Source organism: Sinocyclocheilus anshuiensis, unplaced genomic scaffold (genome assembly GCF_001515605.1).
Source record: "Sinocyclocheilus anshuiensis isolate Anshui unplaced genomic scaffold, SAMN03320099.WGS_v1.1 scaffold294, whole genome shotgun sequence".
NCBI lineage: Eukaryota > Metazoa > Chordata > Actinopteri > Cypriniformes > Cyprinidae > Sinocyclocheilus > Sinocyclocheilus anshuiensis.
In genome coordinates this window covers 383955-400869 of record NW_015544130.1, presented here as the reverse complement: position 1 = coordinate 400869, position 16915 = coordinate 383955, and the positions used below count along the sequence as shown (strand labels likewise).

At 36.2% G+C, this 16915-nt stretch overlaps 2 protein-coding genes and 1 long non-coding RNA gene across 5 annotated transcripts in view; 1 reads left to right on the top strand and 2 right to left on the bottom strand.

Annotated features, from left to right (window-relative positions):
* hp1bp3 (heterochromatin protein 1, binding protein 3) overlaps positions 1-4205 on the bottom strand; it is a 12965-nt gene extending 8760 nt beyond the window's left edge. Inside the window, exons 1-7 of the mRNA XM_016494597.1 lie at positions 4115-4205; positions 3401-3479; positions 2946-3192; positions 2697-2829; positions 1809-1955; positions 1679-1720; positions 1412-1560 (exon numbers count right to left, since the gene is read on the bottom strand). Coding sequence (XP_016350083.1) covers positions 1412-1560; positions 1679-1720; positions 1809-1955; positions 2697-2829; positions 2946-3192; positions 3401-3479; positions 4115-4204 — 887 coding nt within the window. The 5' untranslated portion in view covers position 4205. The remainder of the gene's footprint in view (positions 1-1411; positions 1561-1678; positions 1721-1808; positions 1956-2696; positions 2830-2945; positions 3193-3400; positions 3480-4114) is intronic.
* LOC107694880 (uncharacterized) lies at positions 2-1100 on the bottom strand. Its single transcript, XR_001634931.1, has 3 exons — positions 1010-1100; positions 292-370; positions 2-18 (listed from the first exon to the last, which is right to left on the bottom strand). It is a non-coding gene; the product is annotated as an uncharacterized LOC107694880 (long non-coding RNA).
* An 8423-nt stretch (positions 4206-12628) lies between the features above and the next one.
* Positions 12629-16915, top strand: part of bsnb (bassoon (presynaptic cytomatrix protein) b) — a 111315-nt gene continuing 107028 nt past the window's right edge. For all 3 annotated transcript variants that reach the window (XM_016494596.1, XM_016494595.1, XM_016494594.1), the window contains exon 1: positions 12629-12934. In XM_016494596.1, the coding sequence (XP_016350082.1) occupies positions 12756-12934 (179 nt within the window). In that variant the 5' untranslated portion in view covers positions 12629-12755. The remainder of the gene's footprint in view (positions 12935-16915) is intronic.

The following is a 16915-nucleotide window of genomic DNA, read 5'->3' as shown; positions in this document are numbered from 1 at the left end:
TCCCTTTGGCAGGAGCATCTGTGGAACCGAAAACAATGAGATGCACGGAAATGTTCAAGCAAAATTCATACCACCTGTGCATTGTTTTATAAACTCTCCTGAAGCCATGATTTCAGGAAAGGATTTCAGTGCCAAGCTGCGTGTGTTCCAGTATTATTTCAGCAAATAATGACAGACTTTTTTTATTTGTGGGTGAATTATTCCTAATGAAGTGCTTCTGTCTATGTGGACTGTCATTATTCCCATTCCCGCTCAATATGGCTGATGTACCAGGTAAGGGGCAATACCTACCTCCCTCAGGGGCATTTGCAGGGGGTGCATCCTCTTTGGGTGGGGCTGCAGCTGATCGGCGAATGGGCATGATTCTAACCTGCCAATAAATAAAGACTTTATAAATATATATATATATATATATATATATATATATATATTATTTAATTTCGAACATGTTGTATGCATCTAAGCTGGGAATGCAATAGAAACATGTTGCATTGTTTATTACGTTATAATGCATTGCACTGTGGAGCCTGCAGATTTATTTAGAAAATTACAGGTTTTTTATGCAATGTTTTGGACACCTGAAATGAACGCCTGTGACCTCTGGCCAGCAAAGGGAAGCTCGTGCATAGAAAAACACGTCGACAAACACGCGCTGGACATAAAGGCACAGCAAATTAACTAGAAAGGAGCAACAATCTCATTGTTTATCTGCTCCACATATAACGTTAGTCTTTATTGATATTTGCAGCGAATAGCGTGCATAAAGTCACACCTGCACACGTTTTACCAGTGCACAGGAACTGAACTGCACGTAAAACCCAATATAATCGAAAATGGCCATTTTGTCCATTTTGCCCTGTACAGTAATGGCGCTGCGTTAGGCTAAAAATGTTAAATGCACGAGACTGCAGAGTCAAAAGATTTAATGAAACATACGCGCCTACAGAACATATAAAAGATTCTGTACACTGAGGATGCAAAATTTCAGAATGAGTTTTTTAAAGCATACCTTGATTTACTGGATTATCAGTTGAAAGAAACACTCCCTTCCTTTTTGGAATTCTCTGTTTACGTGCCCCTCCCCCTCCTGCGTACGCATAGCGACGCGCACGCGCTCGGGTGCCATGACCAGGTCGTCAGCGAAATGACTTCTTGTGCTTGTTTATATATTAAATATATTTATATATCATATAAATTATATGAATATAAATATATACATGTAAATATTTTCAAGATATATCCTGTATGTGTGTATTCATATATACATAACTATACACAGAACACACACATATATTATGCAAACAAAAACTTTTATTTTGTATGTGATTAATCGCGATTAATCGTTTGACAGCACTAGTTCAAACTATAGTCTAGTTATAGGACGTTGCCCTAAAAATAAGTCAATAATGACCTGCTATCCACGTTGAGTTGTGGGAAGTGTTGCTCCAGGTACTTCTTGATCAAGATGTAGGAAGCCTCCTTGGGTTCACAGAGGCGGGTGATGATCAGAGGCAGAGATTCTCCCAGTGTCTCTTTCGTCCCGACAGACCCAGCATGCTTCTGCACAACATGACATCGACAAAATTAGTTAAAAATGATGACCACCAAAAAAGTACTCAACCTCGTGGATCTCAGCAATAACAGCAATGCAGACAACAAACAAATGAGGTTTGGATACCTTCCCAATGGCGAAACTTCCAGAGAAGCCTTTGCCTTTCAGCTGTGGGTGAAGACAACAACACAAAGTTTACTTTTGACTTAGTCTGCATATAAAATGAGAAATATCCACGTATTGAATTGCAAATCACCTGTTTGACAGTGCCCTTCTCCACCATTCTCTTCATTGTCCTCTTGTAGAGGTTTTTGGTCTTTTTGTCCATTTCCACAGATGGATATTTCTTCATGACATATTTCACAATGGTGATCGTAGAGGCACCACTCCGCTCTTTGCAGCTCTGTAGGTAGAGAGTAAAGATGTACATATGAGATGGCAATTTTTTGATTCTTAGATTTTCAGCACATCGTCCTGAAACCATTGAATGGGTTTTTGGTCAAATGCTTGAAATAAGGTCTGTGGTTAACACAAGCTAAAAATATATTGACATTTTATTCTAAAACATACAATACTCCTGTAATACCCCACTTACAATTTTTTCAGCTTTAACGTCTCATTAAAAAAGCTAAATGGGACTACAGAGGTTATCGGGAACATTAATTGTCATTATGCCGAACAGGTAAACGCATCTACTTCAACTAAAAAGTGTAGATTTTAAATAAAGATCAAAGAGTTCTCAAAAGCGTAATGATGGTGATGTTGAAGTCATGTGAACGTGGTGTAGTTTTTTTTATAGCCTATGTTTAACTTTTGACTTCTGGCGATTGCATTTAGGCTTCAAACTTCCTAAAAGTTGTGTTCATTTGTGAAGATCATCATGATTAACAAAACATGTAATAATCACAATCTTTTGTTGTTCGCAGAGCTTATTTTCTGCAATAATCCAAAAGCCAAATGGAATAATCCTATTGGGTTTTTGTTGAAGGAACCAGGCTGTTGATAACTTCCACATTGGCCTACAAAACACGTCATCACTGCAGCACTTTATACTGGTTTACAGATTTTACTGATCAGTGAGTAAAAACCTACTTAGTCAAATTCTCTCTAAATGCTAATGGAACAGTTAAATTCTGAACCAGACCTCAATTGCTTCTATGATGATTTCTTCAACTTTGGGCTGGGAAAGAGAGGTTGAAGCCAGTTTGTTGGCGGAAATGGTCGCCCAGGCAGGAATCTTCTTTTTCACCTTTTTCCCTTTGTCATCTTCCTTGTCACTGCACCATTTGAGCCAAACAAATGCATAACATGCTTACTAAGCCATTTTTATTCAATAAACAAGTGGAAATCACCAAACGCTTAAAAAATACATTTCTTCAAAAGCCAGACTTACATTTTGGCTACAACTTCCTTGACTTTTTTCTTCTTGCTCTTCCCTTGATCAGCTGCTGCTTCTTCAGATTTCTCGCCCTCATTAGGCGTTTCTCCTTCATCTTTGGACTGGTCCTCACCATCAGCGGTCGCTTCCTCCTCTTCACCTTCTTTCTTTTCCTCCGTGGTTTCAGGTTCAGCGGGTGCCGAATCTTTCTCTTTTACCTTCTCCTTCTCACCTACAGGTGCAGACCTTTCGGCAGGAGCATCTGTGGAATCGAAAACAATGAGATGCATGGAAATGTTCAAGCCAAATTAACACCACTTGTGCTTTATTTTAGAAACTCTCCTGAAGCCATATGATTTCAGGAAAGGATTTCAGTGGCTAGTTGCCTGTATTCCAGTATTATTTCAGTGTATAATGACAGAATTACTCCTTATGTGACCTGTGTGCGCCAGGTAAGGGGCAATACATACCTCCCTCAGGGGCATTTGCAGGGGGTGCATCCTCTTTGGGTGGGGCTGCAGCTGATCGGCGAATGGGCATGATTCTAACCTGCCAATAAATATAGACTCCATGAATTACTATATATATATATATATATATATATATATATAAACAAGAGATTTCATTCATTTAGCAAATGTTGTATGCATCTAAACTGGGAATGCAATAAAAACATGCTGCATTGTTTATTACGTTATAATGCACTGCACTGTGGAGATTTACAAAATTACAGGATTTTTATGCACTGTTATGGACACCTGAAATGAACGACCATGACCTCTGGTCAGCAAATGGAAGCTCGTGCATAGAAAAACACGTCGACAAACACACGCTGGACATAAAGGCACGGCAAATTAACAAGAAAGGAGCAACATTCTTATTGTTTATATGCTCCACGTATGGTCTTTATTGATATATGCAGCGAATAACGTGCATAAAGGCACACCTGCACACATTTTACTAATGCACAAGAACTGAACTGCACGTAAAAAACAATATAATCGAAAATGGCCATTTTGTCCATTTTGCCCTGTACAGTAATGGCGCTGCGTTGGGATGAAAATGGTAAATGCACGAGGCTGCAGATTCAAAAGATTTAATAAAACACACACGCCTGCAGATCGTCTAAAAAAAATCTGTAAACTGAGGATGCACAATTTCAGAACGAGCTTTTTAAAGCATACCTTTATGTACTGGTTTGTCAGTTGAAAGAAACACTCCCTTCCTTTTTGGAATTCTCTGTTTACGTGCCCCTCCCCCTCCTGCGTACGCATAGCGACGCGCACGCGCTCGGGTGCCATGACCAGGTCGTCAGCGAAATGACTTCTTGTGCTTAAACACTGTTACTAAGTTAACACATTAAAGAATGACTTGTTTATATAACAGTTACTTAATGCTTTTGTCTCATTCTGTGGGATTATTAAGGGGATTATTTATTTCAATTATATTTATATTTATTTAGGCTATATATTAATAAAAACAACAAAACAATAAAAATTTTAAAAATAATACTTAAAAAATAAAAATATCTTTCCTGTTTGGCTTGTTTATTCGTTAATTGCGAATTAAATCATTTATATGTCAACACAAGATGGCAGTATTGCAACTTGATGCATAGAATTAAACTTCATATTTCTATGATCTATCATCCAGAGATATGTCTTCGTTGAACTCTCTTCACACGTAGTACTTCTTAGACACTTTAAAAATAAACTATAAAATAAACGTATTAAAAGTACATTTAAAATTAATTAAAAAAAAAATAGCTGCAACTATAACTATTTTGAATCACTTTTTTAAATAAAAGCTTTTCATTTATATTTAATCTATGCTTTGAATTACAACTTGTTTGAAAAGAGGTGCTTAATCTTCAAAAACATCATTTATTCTCTTCAGAAGGTTCAACTTTATAAGCTATTTGTCATGATTCATTTTATGTGGATTGCAATAATTTATTTTCAATTAGGTTTTATATTGGTTTGTATAATGAGGTATTACCAAAAACGAACTAACTAATACACTAACTGATATGTTCCAATTTTTAATAACATAAAATTGAAATTGAGTTTAGCTATACTGCAGGATACTATTATAGTTTTTATTAATATTTTGAATCAGTGTTTATTTTCAGATTTTGCTTTTATTTATTTTTAGTTCAAGTTTTAGTGATTATTTGCATGTTTTTGTCATTTTTAGTATTTATTCTTTATATATATATAATGTTTGTATAGTTTTTTTAAATTAATTTTTGTTGTAGTTATTTTATTAAATCAAGTTACATTAAAATAACGTTGCCTTAGGAAATAACTGAAATAAAAAGTTTTTTAATATATATTTTATTTTATTTCGGTTAACATTTATTTTATTTCAAGAAATTATTATTATTATTATTAATTTTATTCTTTTTTGTTTCATTTTTAGTTGTACTTCTTTCTATGATAACCCTGCAGGACACTGCGACATGTCATGTCCACTATTCATATGTCAGAAATTCTATGGTATTATCATTTGATATTATCTGTTTTTAAAATGGTGATGTCGCAGTTGGTTTTGTATTTTATTTGTTTTTTATTTTTTTGGTGCACAAGAGGAGATAAAGAGGAGACAATGCAGGACACAACCTGTGAGGTTTCACGCAGTATTAAAACAGCACCCACACACTCTCTGTGTTTTTAAAGTCCAGCATGTGGCGTGCCACACAATCATCCACCCCTGCAGAAATACAAGACACAAAGCTTTTCCAGCTAAATAACTTTTCTCTCAGCTTCCTAAACACACCTCGTCTCTGAGATGTTAGATTAATCGTGATTTTTTTTTTTTGTGGACTTTTATGTTTGGTGCCTGGTTCCATAAAAGCAGTGAAATTACTATGTGGTTACCATGCCAACACAAACCCTCATCTTTTCAGAGAGATAGCCCACTTTTTTTCTTGGAGACAAAAGCCCAAAGCAATTGGTGTACAAGTGGAGCTGTTTTAGATGTAATAGTATCAGAGCTAATGCTCTTTTGGCATCATTTATATCTCAGTCATTATGTTATTCCTGGACAAAGTTGCATCTGTTCTAGTTGCTTTGCAGGAAAATGATAAATAAAAGGATCCCTGAGCTAGACAGCATTTAAACAGCATAGCCCTGCAACATCAGTGTGTGCTTCATTGGGTTTGTAGCACTTTCCACTTGAAACACTTTAAGAATGACTGGTGAAAAGGAAGTGCTTTGCAGTCATAAGGCATAAAAATAGTGCTGGTGCTCTTTGGACAAGGGATCCAAATTTAGTTCTTGGCCGTCAGTGAATCAGATTGATCCTTCTGAAGGATTTCTCAACTGCAGCCCATTAGTTTGTGGATTGATTTTAGCTTAATAGCCATAATATGATAAAATATTTCATAATTTATGTTTAATCTATGCCTTGGATTACAAGGTTGTTTTTTAAAAGGAGGTGGTTAAGCTTCAGACATATTATTTATATTATTTATTGTCGTCAGAAAGCTTTATTCTATTCTATTCTACATTCATTTTACATGAGGTTTGCCGTTTTTAAAGAAACAAAAAATAATAGATAGATAGATAGATAGATAGATAGATACCCCATCATGCTATAAGTAGCCTATGGGTAAAATGTTGAATTTACCATTTTTAAGTGAACATGGGGTTGAAAAACTGGCCTTGCCTAATTAAACGATTATTTGTCTTACCAATACTTTAGTTGAAGGACAGCCATAGTGTTGCTTCCTAGAAGACCGCAAGTCTGGACTGAATCAAATTCAAAAGGAATAATGAGATGGTTTTGTATATTAGGGTAGTCCTTGTGTAATGAGGAGCATGGAGAAGCCAGCAGCCATTGAAATGCTTATTTGCCTGCCATTTTGAATCCAGAACACTAATTGCACTAATTACAACAATCTTGTAATTTCAGTGATCTTCGGTTCGGTTCTCCCTATTTGAGAGATCCTTCCTCAGCTGGGAAATAGCCTTAAATATGAGGAAACCTCCATTCAGAAGATTGATCCTGTTCAACATGCAGCAGATTTAGTTTTTAGGTTGGTATTTATTTTTAGGCCAATTATGATTATTTAGTTTTAGAAGCTGCACCACACAGATGGATAATGCTTGAGTCAAGAATATACACATATATATATATATATATATATATATATATATTAAACAAGCTGAAGGCGACAGATGTTTAACTGAAATATGAAAGGCTTTACACAAACATGGATAAATTAAAAAAATAATAATAATTTGTAATTACCGTAAGAAAAATCTCCCTGCTGAGGCTATAGGAAGGATGCATATGGTTGCAGACATTGATTATGGCTGACAACTCCTACTTTTGACCACTAGATGTCGGCATTGAAGTGGTTTGCTCTTTCTTTGAGTTAATGTGTACCTGTTCAGTTTATTGTCACCTATGTTTGGCTCTTTACAGTCCACCGTTATACTCTGCAGTTTTTATACGCTCAGACTTTTTAGGGTGAGTTTTGTCCTTTTGTCCTCCATGCTGTTCAGTTCTGCTTTGAAAGATTAGTTTCTTGTTTTTCTCTTCATTTCCTTGTGCAGCGTAATCATTGCCACTTCATTGACAATGAGTTATTGGTGGCTTGCCAGTGAACCAGAGGGCATCCAAGACTGATCATCCACTATGAAGAACCTTCTAGTGGTGCAGACCTCCAAATCCACCCTATGAATGCCGTTCAGATAAGAATAACCTATTGTCTGATTTCTTTTTGTGTCAGTTCTCCATCATTACTGTGAATCAGTGTTACAATGGTGTTTACATCAAAGATTGTAATTCAGAAGCTTTGGTGCCATTAGACTTTAAAAACTTCCTCTAAATTGTTGAATCTGTCACAGCTCTAGCACAGTCATTACTTTTGAATTGATTAACTACATCAGTCACATTCAGAAGAACCAGAACCTTATACAGTATACACTTTTAAAAATAAAGGTTCCAAAAGGGAGGCATTTGAAACAATGTCATAGAAGGAACCATTCGGAGTTCCAAAAAGAACCATTTTTGTCTTAGTTTGTAGAACATTTCAATAATCTGAAGAACCTTTTGTATGTTTTCATGCAGTAATGAATGCCAACAAGAAACCTTTATTTTTAATAGTGTTGACCATATGCTTGACTCTGATGTAGTAACTCCACAAACCTCCCTCTGACAACCTTACGCTGTATAAACATGCACTTTCAAAGCAAAATTCACCTCAATGACATTGCCCAAACCAGACGCTACAAACTTAAGTTGGTATCTCTGCAGCCAATGTGCTTCCATGCAGTATTTGCTTGTCTCGGTCCCATGCAAAACAGAGATAATTGCGGACCAGCTGTGTGAGCAGGAGGCGGCCTGCAAGAGGACTCAGCTGTAGTGAGTATGCCACCATGCCAAAACTTGGTGCCAGTCAGTCAGCTCTGTTTCAATTAGGCCTCAAAATGAGTTAATCTGATACAGGCCAGAGAGGACAGACTCGGCAAATATGCACTTTCACTTTGCCTACAGATCATTTAAGCTAAAGTAAATAGTTCAGTTTCTTCTAATGTAATCTGAGGATGACTTTACCAAGCACAGATCAAACAGGACTGTGGGCTGTACTACTTTTATAGAATCTCACTTCTCGACTGGCCTTCACTATGCAAGGTGTAACACAAGTTAAAAGAACAGTTGACCCAAAAATGAAAATATTGACTCACCCTCATGCCATCCAAGATGTAGCTGAGTTTGTTTCTTCACTGGAACAGATTTGGAGAAATTTAGCATTACATCACTTGTTCACTTGCAGCTGCATGTTTGTAAGAAACAAATCCATTATTAAGGTATTTTAATTTTAAACGGCATGTCTTGCCAGTCCATACTCCATAATAATGCCTTTTCAGCTTTTCTAAGACATTATTTGAAGTACTGAAGTAGAGTGGATTGCTTGTGGATTACTGTGATGTTTTTATCAGCTGTTTGGACTCTCATTGTGACGGCACCCATTCACTGCAGAGAATCCATTGGTGAGCAAGTGATGTAATGCTAAATTTCTCCAAATCTGTTCCGATGAAGAAACAAAATCATCTACACCTTGGATGGCCGGACGGTGTAAATTTTCAGCAAATTTTCATTTTTGGGGGTACTATTCCTTTAAGCAACTAAGTGCTTACAATCACTTATACCTGCTATAATTGGTGGTGCTTACCATTACACATAGTGTTGGGGATTTGAACAAAACCCTAAGTATTGAACTTCGGCAGTAGTGTGCTGTTACTTCTCTTAGTGAAGGCCCATTCAGCCTGAGGACCTGACCTCCACATTCAGGGTTTTAAACTAGGCTTGCCTTGAAGAACTTGCATGAACCCTTAATCTCTCCTGACCAATGTGGATACCACTAGTCCATCTACACTAATGTTCTAACTGTTTTTGAAAGAAGTCTCTTCTGCTCACCAAGGCCACATTTATTTGATGATGAAATAACAATTTAAAATAAATTTAAATTTCTTTTCTATTCGAATATATTTTAAAACATAATTTATTCCTGTGATGACACCCATCTTGTTACCTCGTTATAGTTTAAGTTGCTCCACCTGTGTCTCCCTCGTTAGCCTCCTCGTTTGGTACCTATTTAATCTCCTTGTGTCTGTCATCCTGTGCTGATCCCTAATTTCTCATTGTGTGTGTTATATGTCTGCATGGAGTGCAGTTTTGAGCCTGCCTGTCTGTTTTTCCCCCTCGGAGTGTTTTGAGTTTGTTTTTTGTTTCATTTTTATTATTAAAATAAATAACCATTTCTCCTGCAATTGAGTCCTCGCTTCATCTCCCCGCACGCACCGACACATTTCTTGTTATTATCAGTGTAAAGCACAGTTGTGCTGATTAATATTTTGTGTGCAATCCATGATGCATTTTTTTCAGGATTCTTTGAGAAATACAAAAGTTAATAAGAACAGCATTTATTTGAAACTGTCACTTTTCAGTTTAATGCATCTTTGCTGAATAAAGCTATTAATATTAAACATCTTGTTGACCCCACACTTCTGAACGGTAGTGTATGTGAGTGGGAGAGCTTCAGGCAAAAAGCATCAAAGGATCCTCAATCTGTTTGCAATGCAAGCAGATCTCTTAGCGTTTTTCTCTCTTTCATTTTCCTTTATTCTTCTCATGCAGGTGAATATGAGATTTATTATGTAGAGAATATAGCAGCCATCTATTAGTGCCACAGTCTTAGTGTCTGGTGAAACAGCTTGGGATGGAGTCAAAATTAGTATTGATTTAACTGATTGATGATTTGAGCAGCTCTGCTTGGGTGTGAAATGACAATTTCGCCATCTGGAAGAGAGGTCTGGTGACTGAAAGAACACAGTGCCTTTCTTTATTCACTGAGCTCGCATGTTCTCTTTCTTTCGCAGCAGGCTTCTTGTTTTGTTTTGTTCCCTCTTTTTGCAGTATGGCTGTGGGTAAAAATGTTTAATATTTTACTTTCTCTGCTTCAAAGGCTTTCTTAACATCACAATATTATGAGTGCTTCTGATGCACTAGTTCAGAGGTGACTGATGCAACCTCGACAATGACAATGTCTTCATCAGCCCAGGAGGGTGTGCCATTCAGATCAAATTGAACAATGCTTTTTAAATTTGAATTAAATTGCTGATTGTGACTTTTGACTTAAAACATATTATTTACTCAGATATTTTCCTGTGTGACAATGTAAATTATTTAATGTAATGTTTTATTTTATTTCATATTGTATATTTATAAATAAATAAATACATTTATGTATGTATGTATGTATGTGTGTGTGTGTGTGTGTGTGTGTGTGTGTGTGTGTGACCCTGGACCCCAAAACCAGTTATAAGTCGCACGGGTAAATTTGTAGCAATAGCCAACAATACACAACAACAAAATTATAGATTTTTCTTTTATGCCAAAAATCATTAGGATATTAAGTAAAAATCATGTTCAATGAAGATATTTTGTAAATTTCCTACCGTAAATATATCAAAACTTAAAACATGCTAAGAATTTCATTTGGACAACTTTAAAGGCGATTTTCTCAGTATTTTGATTTTTTTTCACCCTCAGATTCCAGATATTCAAATAGTTGTATCTCGGACAAATACTGTCCTATCCTAACAAACCATACATCAATGGAAACTAAGCTTATTTATTCAGATGATGTATAACTGTCATGTGTTTTTGTGAATTGTGGGGGAAATTACATAGGTGTAATGGTTTTTATACTGTACAAACTGTATGTGCTATTGCCCTATACCAGGGGTAGGCAAGTTCGGTCCTAGAGAGCCGCAGTCCTGCAGAGTTCAGCTCCAACCCTGAAAAAAAAACTCACCTGACTATAGCCTTAGTAATCCTGAAGACATTGATTAGCTTGTTCAGGTGTGTTTGATTAGGGTTGGAGCTGAACTCTGCAGGACTGCGGCTCTCTAGGACCGAACTTGCCTACCCCTGGTATAGGGCAATAGCACATACAGTTTGTACAGTATAAAAACCATTACACCTATGTAATTTCCCCCACAATTCACAAAAACACATGACAGTTATACATCATCTGAATAAATAAGCTTAGTTTCCATTGATGTATGGTTTGTTAGGATAGGACAGTATTTGTCCGAGATACAACTATTTGAATATCTGGAATCTGAGGGTGAAAAAAAATCAAAATACTGAGAAAATCGCCTTTAAAGTTGTCCAAATGAAATTCTTAGCATGTTTTAAGTTTTGATATATTTACGGTAGGAAATTTACAAAATATCTTCATTGAACATGATTTTTACTTAATATCCTAATGATTTTTGGCATAAAAGAAAAATCTATAATTTTGTTGTTGTGTATTGTTGGCTATTGCTACAAATTTACCCGTGCGACTTATAACTGGTTTTGGGGTCCACGAGCACACACACACACACACACACACACACACACACACACACACACACACACACACACGTACATTCAGGTTATGTTTTTTCTTGCAACTGTCACATTTAACTTGCTCAATAATTAATATTTTATTTGATATATAATAAACATTTAAAACATTTATTTAAATAAACACTTAAAACATTTTATTTACTCAGATATTTGCCTGTGTGACAACTAGCCCTGGCCTTTTAAGTCTTTTACTTGAGAACTTGGGAAATGTAGATTATTTAATGTAATGTTTTCTCCCAAACATAAATTTATATATAAATGACCCTGGGCCACAAAACCAGTCAAAAGGGTCAATTTGTTGAAATTGAGATTTATTTATTTATTTTTATCTATTTATATAAATATACAATACGAAAACATTCCATTAAATAATATACATTTCCCAAGTTCCAAGTCAATAATTAATATTTTATTTGATATATATTAAAAAAATAATGTTACAATTTAGTATAATTCAGTATTTGGCTTCATTCGATGTAGAGATGCTTATTCTTATAACACTTTAAAAATGGAGTGGATAGAAGTGGATAAAATCCAAACATTGGGATCTTATCCACGAAAATAAATAAAATGCCATTAAGAGTAACTTTTTTTGCCGTCAGTAATCGATGCATTTTTCCAAGGCTGGATTCTATAGGACTCTGTAGATCTAGGACACAAGTGCGTTCACGCCGCTTCCTCGCGCGCTCCCGGCTCTGCGCGTGCTCGCTCGAGCCCTTCCGCCGGGCGGGCGCACGCGCGCGCTCCGCTCAGGATGCTTCATGCTTGATTGTAGGTGATGATGGCGGAAGAGGAGCTGCGCTGAGTTTTCTCCCAGTTTTTTTTTTAAATAGACCCCTATCAGACGCTCGTCAGCAGATCTCGTCTTTCTCCTCCGTCTCACTCAGAGGGACTATGGGGAATGAAGCGAGCCTCGAAGGAGAGGGCCAGCCGGGGCAACTGGGAGGCGCTGTCCCCGCTGCTGGAGCCCCGGCTTCCATTTCAGCACCAGCGGGCGGCGGACAGCTCCTCAAGCCGAGCAACGGAGTGCCTGCCGGGGGAACGGGCGCCGGACACGGCCCGGCGATGAACAGGTATGCCGAGTCATTTCAAACGATTCTGAAGCGTCTATATTTCTGTGAATTAAATGCACTGCACGATACGAGTCTGTGGGGTCTAATCTTGGGCTTTTACATTTAAAACAACTAGTCACTTTTAGCCATATTCAGTATCGATAATTTATGTTTTTAACCGCCTTCATTTAGTTGCACTTCACACCCAGTGGTATGCATTACCTAAACCTACTAAGCCAGTTGTCAGCTAAAAACCTCTATGTGTGCATAATATCAGGAATCAAGATATGCTGCACTCAAGGGGTTATTTGATCTCTGGCATACTTGATGCATAGATCTATTTACATATGAGCATGTATATGTATATAAGCAGCCATATGAGAATGTTTTGTTTTGGCGTGTTGTCTTATTTAGTGTATATTTTTCTATTAATTACAGACAGTCTGCGCTGTTAGCCTTGCTCTGTCCCGAACCGAGCAACCTATGTTAGTTTCAGAGTTTTAACATAGGATATTGATGATCTGAATGCATGATTGATAATATTACCAAATGCACATGTGTTATCAAATTTAGTGGTATATTAAATGCATATGGCAATCTGGTGTCTGATTTGGTTAGTTACAGAGCGAGGCATGTTCTGAGATAATCTGATGCATGTCATACTCTTATTTAGTCATATAAACCTTAGTTTGCTTAGGTGTGATGTTTTAGTAACACTGTCTACAGTCACATGATGTGAAATTCATTGCTTTGGCAGCCACGCCTAACAGTGCTGATATCAAAATGCACTGGTACTAAAATCTCACTGTAAAAGACACTTGAGGGATCCGAGAGTGCAAGCATGATAAAATGTTATAGTGTTAATAATTGATACAATTTTGACGAGCATCCATGTGACTAATCTGTTACACGTGCAAGCAAACATCTTTCACTACCTCTCTCTCTATTCCTCCCCACTCCTCTCTCATCTCCCTCTACGTTCTTTAAATAATGTAATGTGTGAATTTCCTTGCACTCGAAAGATTTAGAATAATTCAAACTTTGTGATGCAGCTTATGCTGTTTGCAAATGTGCTATCTGTCCTTCTCTGTCTGGGTTCATATTGTGTAGCAGTGATTCTCCAGTGGTTTTGCATCAGCACACAGATTTTACATTGGACATGAAGTGGCAACCCAGAGCAGTAGCAAAATTGTTTATTGTATAAAAAGTCTCTTGGATTACAATAGATTGGTGCTCTTGGCAGCCAATAATTCATAGCACAAAGCACATTATGGTTGGCACAGACATTTATTTTTGTCTGGGTTGTATTTTTTTTACATTGTGTAGTTTTCATCATGCTTTTTGGATGCTGGTCATGTATCTTGTGCATAGCCTTTGACACCAGCAACAAAACATTTAGAAAGAGTTTCTTTCATTGAAAAAGTTGATAAGTCTATTTATATTCCTATTCTAAATATGCACGATTATACGGTTAGTTTATTGTTTTTAGCATTGTTTTTTTCCTGCAATCCACTGGTTGAGAAGCACAATTATACTATAAGTGGCATTTTATAATTTGCTTTTATAAAATTATTTTAGATTTATTATACTGTAAATGTTGATAAAATGCACAACCTTTTGATGTCCATGATATGGGAAACCTTTTCTTTTCCATTGTAAAAGTTGATAATTTTCCAGTGCTAAATATGCATATGGTTAGTTGCATTATATTATTTGCTCTTAGCAAAGTGCTCAAAGTTTGCTCTTTTTAGTATTGTCACAGTAACTCAATTTTTTGTAAAATAATGTACATTTCTAGTAACAAACTGCCAATCAAATGTTCGCTCGAATTGCCTGGGGTTTCTGGCTTAATTCATTGTAGTGAGTCATTTCATTTGGATGGTTCATTTTAATGAATTGGTTCAAAAGATGATTCAATGATGATTGAGTGAGTCAGTCGTGTTCCTTGAACTCCCTGTGCAACATTTTTTTTTAATGTTTTTTTGTTTGTAATGAAATAATGTCTAGTTCAATACTGTTGTTTAGCACTGTTATGCTTTGGATTCACTGTTCAAAAGTTTAGGATTACTATAATAATAATAATATTTAATATTGTGAAATATTAATGGAATTTAAAAGAACTGTTTTTCTGATGCAATTTATTCCTGTGATGGTAAAGATCACTTTTGGTTATGGTTATGGTTTAGGCTTTTGTAAGAAACGTAAGATTAAAGTTAGTTAATCTCCCGTTCAATTTTACTTTGTTTGAGTGTTTGCCGTTTCACATTTGAATTGTCACATGATCCTTCAAAAGTCATTCTAATATGCTGATTTGCTATTCAAGAAACATTTCTTATTATTATCAATGTTGAAAACATTTGTGCTGATTAATATTTTTGTGTAATCCGTGATATATATATATATTTTCAAAATTATTTGATGAATGGAAAGTTCAAAATAACAGCATTAATTTGAAATAGAAATCTTTTGTAACATTATAAACATCTTTACTGTCACTTTTGATCAATCTAATGTGTCCTTTCTTAATAAAAGTATTAATTTATTTCGAAAAAAAAACAACAACTTCTTGTTCCCAAACCTTTGATCTAGTGTAAAGTATGCAATATTTACTTTCAGTTTAAGTGTATTAACAATTTTTTGCTGTAATTTATATATTTATTGCAACTGTATACCAGATAAATGTTGCTCTTTTTCACTGAATTATTTTAATTTCATAAGAAGATAAGTGAAAAGAAATAGCCTCCTTACATAGCTTCAGTATAATTAGCTATTTTTTAAGCTTTAGTGAAGTTAAAGGGTTAGTTCATCCAAAACAGAAAATTAGCCCATGTTTTACTCATCCTCAAAGCATCCTAGATGTAAATGACTTTCTTCTTTCAGATGAATCCAATCGGAGTTATATTAAAAATTATCCTTGCTCTTCCAAGCGTTAGAATGGCAGTAGGCGGGTGTTTTGTTCAGCAGTCCAAAAGTAGTCAAATAAATTCATCCATAATAAAATGTGCCTCGCACGGCTCCGGGGGGTGAATAAAGGCCTCCTGTAGTGAATCGATGCGTTTTTGTAAGAAAAATATCCATATTAAAAATGTTATAAACACTTTTCTCTCACTTCCGCTGACTGACGTAGGTGGAAGCCATTCCGGGCGGATGACGTAGGACGTATGCGTAGCGTAAGCGCCGGTGATTAGTGACGAACGCAAGCGCGGAGGAGAGAGCAAAACAATACGCCGGTCACAAAATAGAAGTACAAAACGAGGATTTGTAAAGAAAAATGTAGGAGGATTTCAATATAAGCCAAGAGAAGACTGGTTTTCTTTTGCTAAAGTAAGGAAACTTTGCTTCCTTTGCTCCTGTAAACAAACTCGCGAGACTAGCATATCTCACGGCGCGTGCGTGACACATCCGTCCTACGTCATCCACCCGGAATGACTTCTGCGTATGACAGTTAGCGGAAGTGAGAGAAAAGTGTTTATAACGTTTTAAATATTTATATTTTTTTTACAAAAACACATTGATTCGCTACAGGAGGCCTTTATTCACCCCCGAAGCAGTGTGAGGCACATTTTATTATGGATGGATGTGCTTTATTTGACTACTTTTGCACTGTTGAAAAAAACACCCGCCAACTCCCATTCTATCGCTTGGAAGAGCAAGAATAATTTTTAATATAACTCCGATTGGATTCGTCTGAAAAAAGAAAGTCTTACACACCTAGGATGCCTTGAGGGTGAGTAAAACATGGGCTAATTTTCAGTTTTGGGTGAACTAACCCTTTAACTACTGATTCTAAAGAATAGTTTGACTGTTTGAACTAGTTTTCAATTGAGTAACTTAAAGTTTCAAAGATCTACAGTTTTAATGCTTTCCCAGCACCGAAAAGCAGTCTTGAGTTTTCTTATTATTGTATTTAAGCTTTAAAATAAGAATGTTAAAATTGAATTATGTATTATTTTGGGTTGGGCGATGTCTACATCAGACGATGTCTACAGTGAAACATCGTGA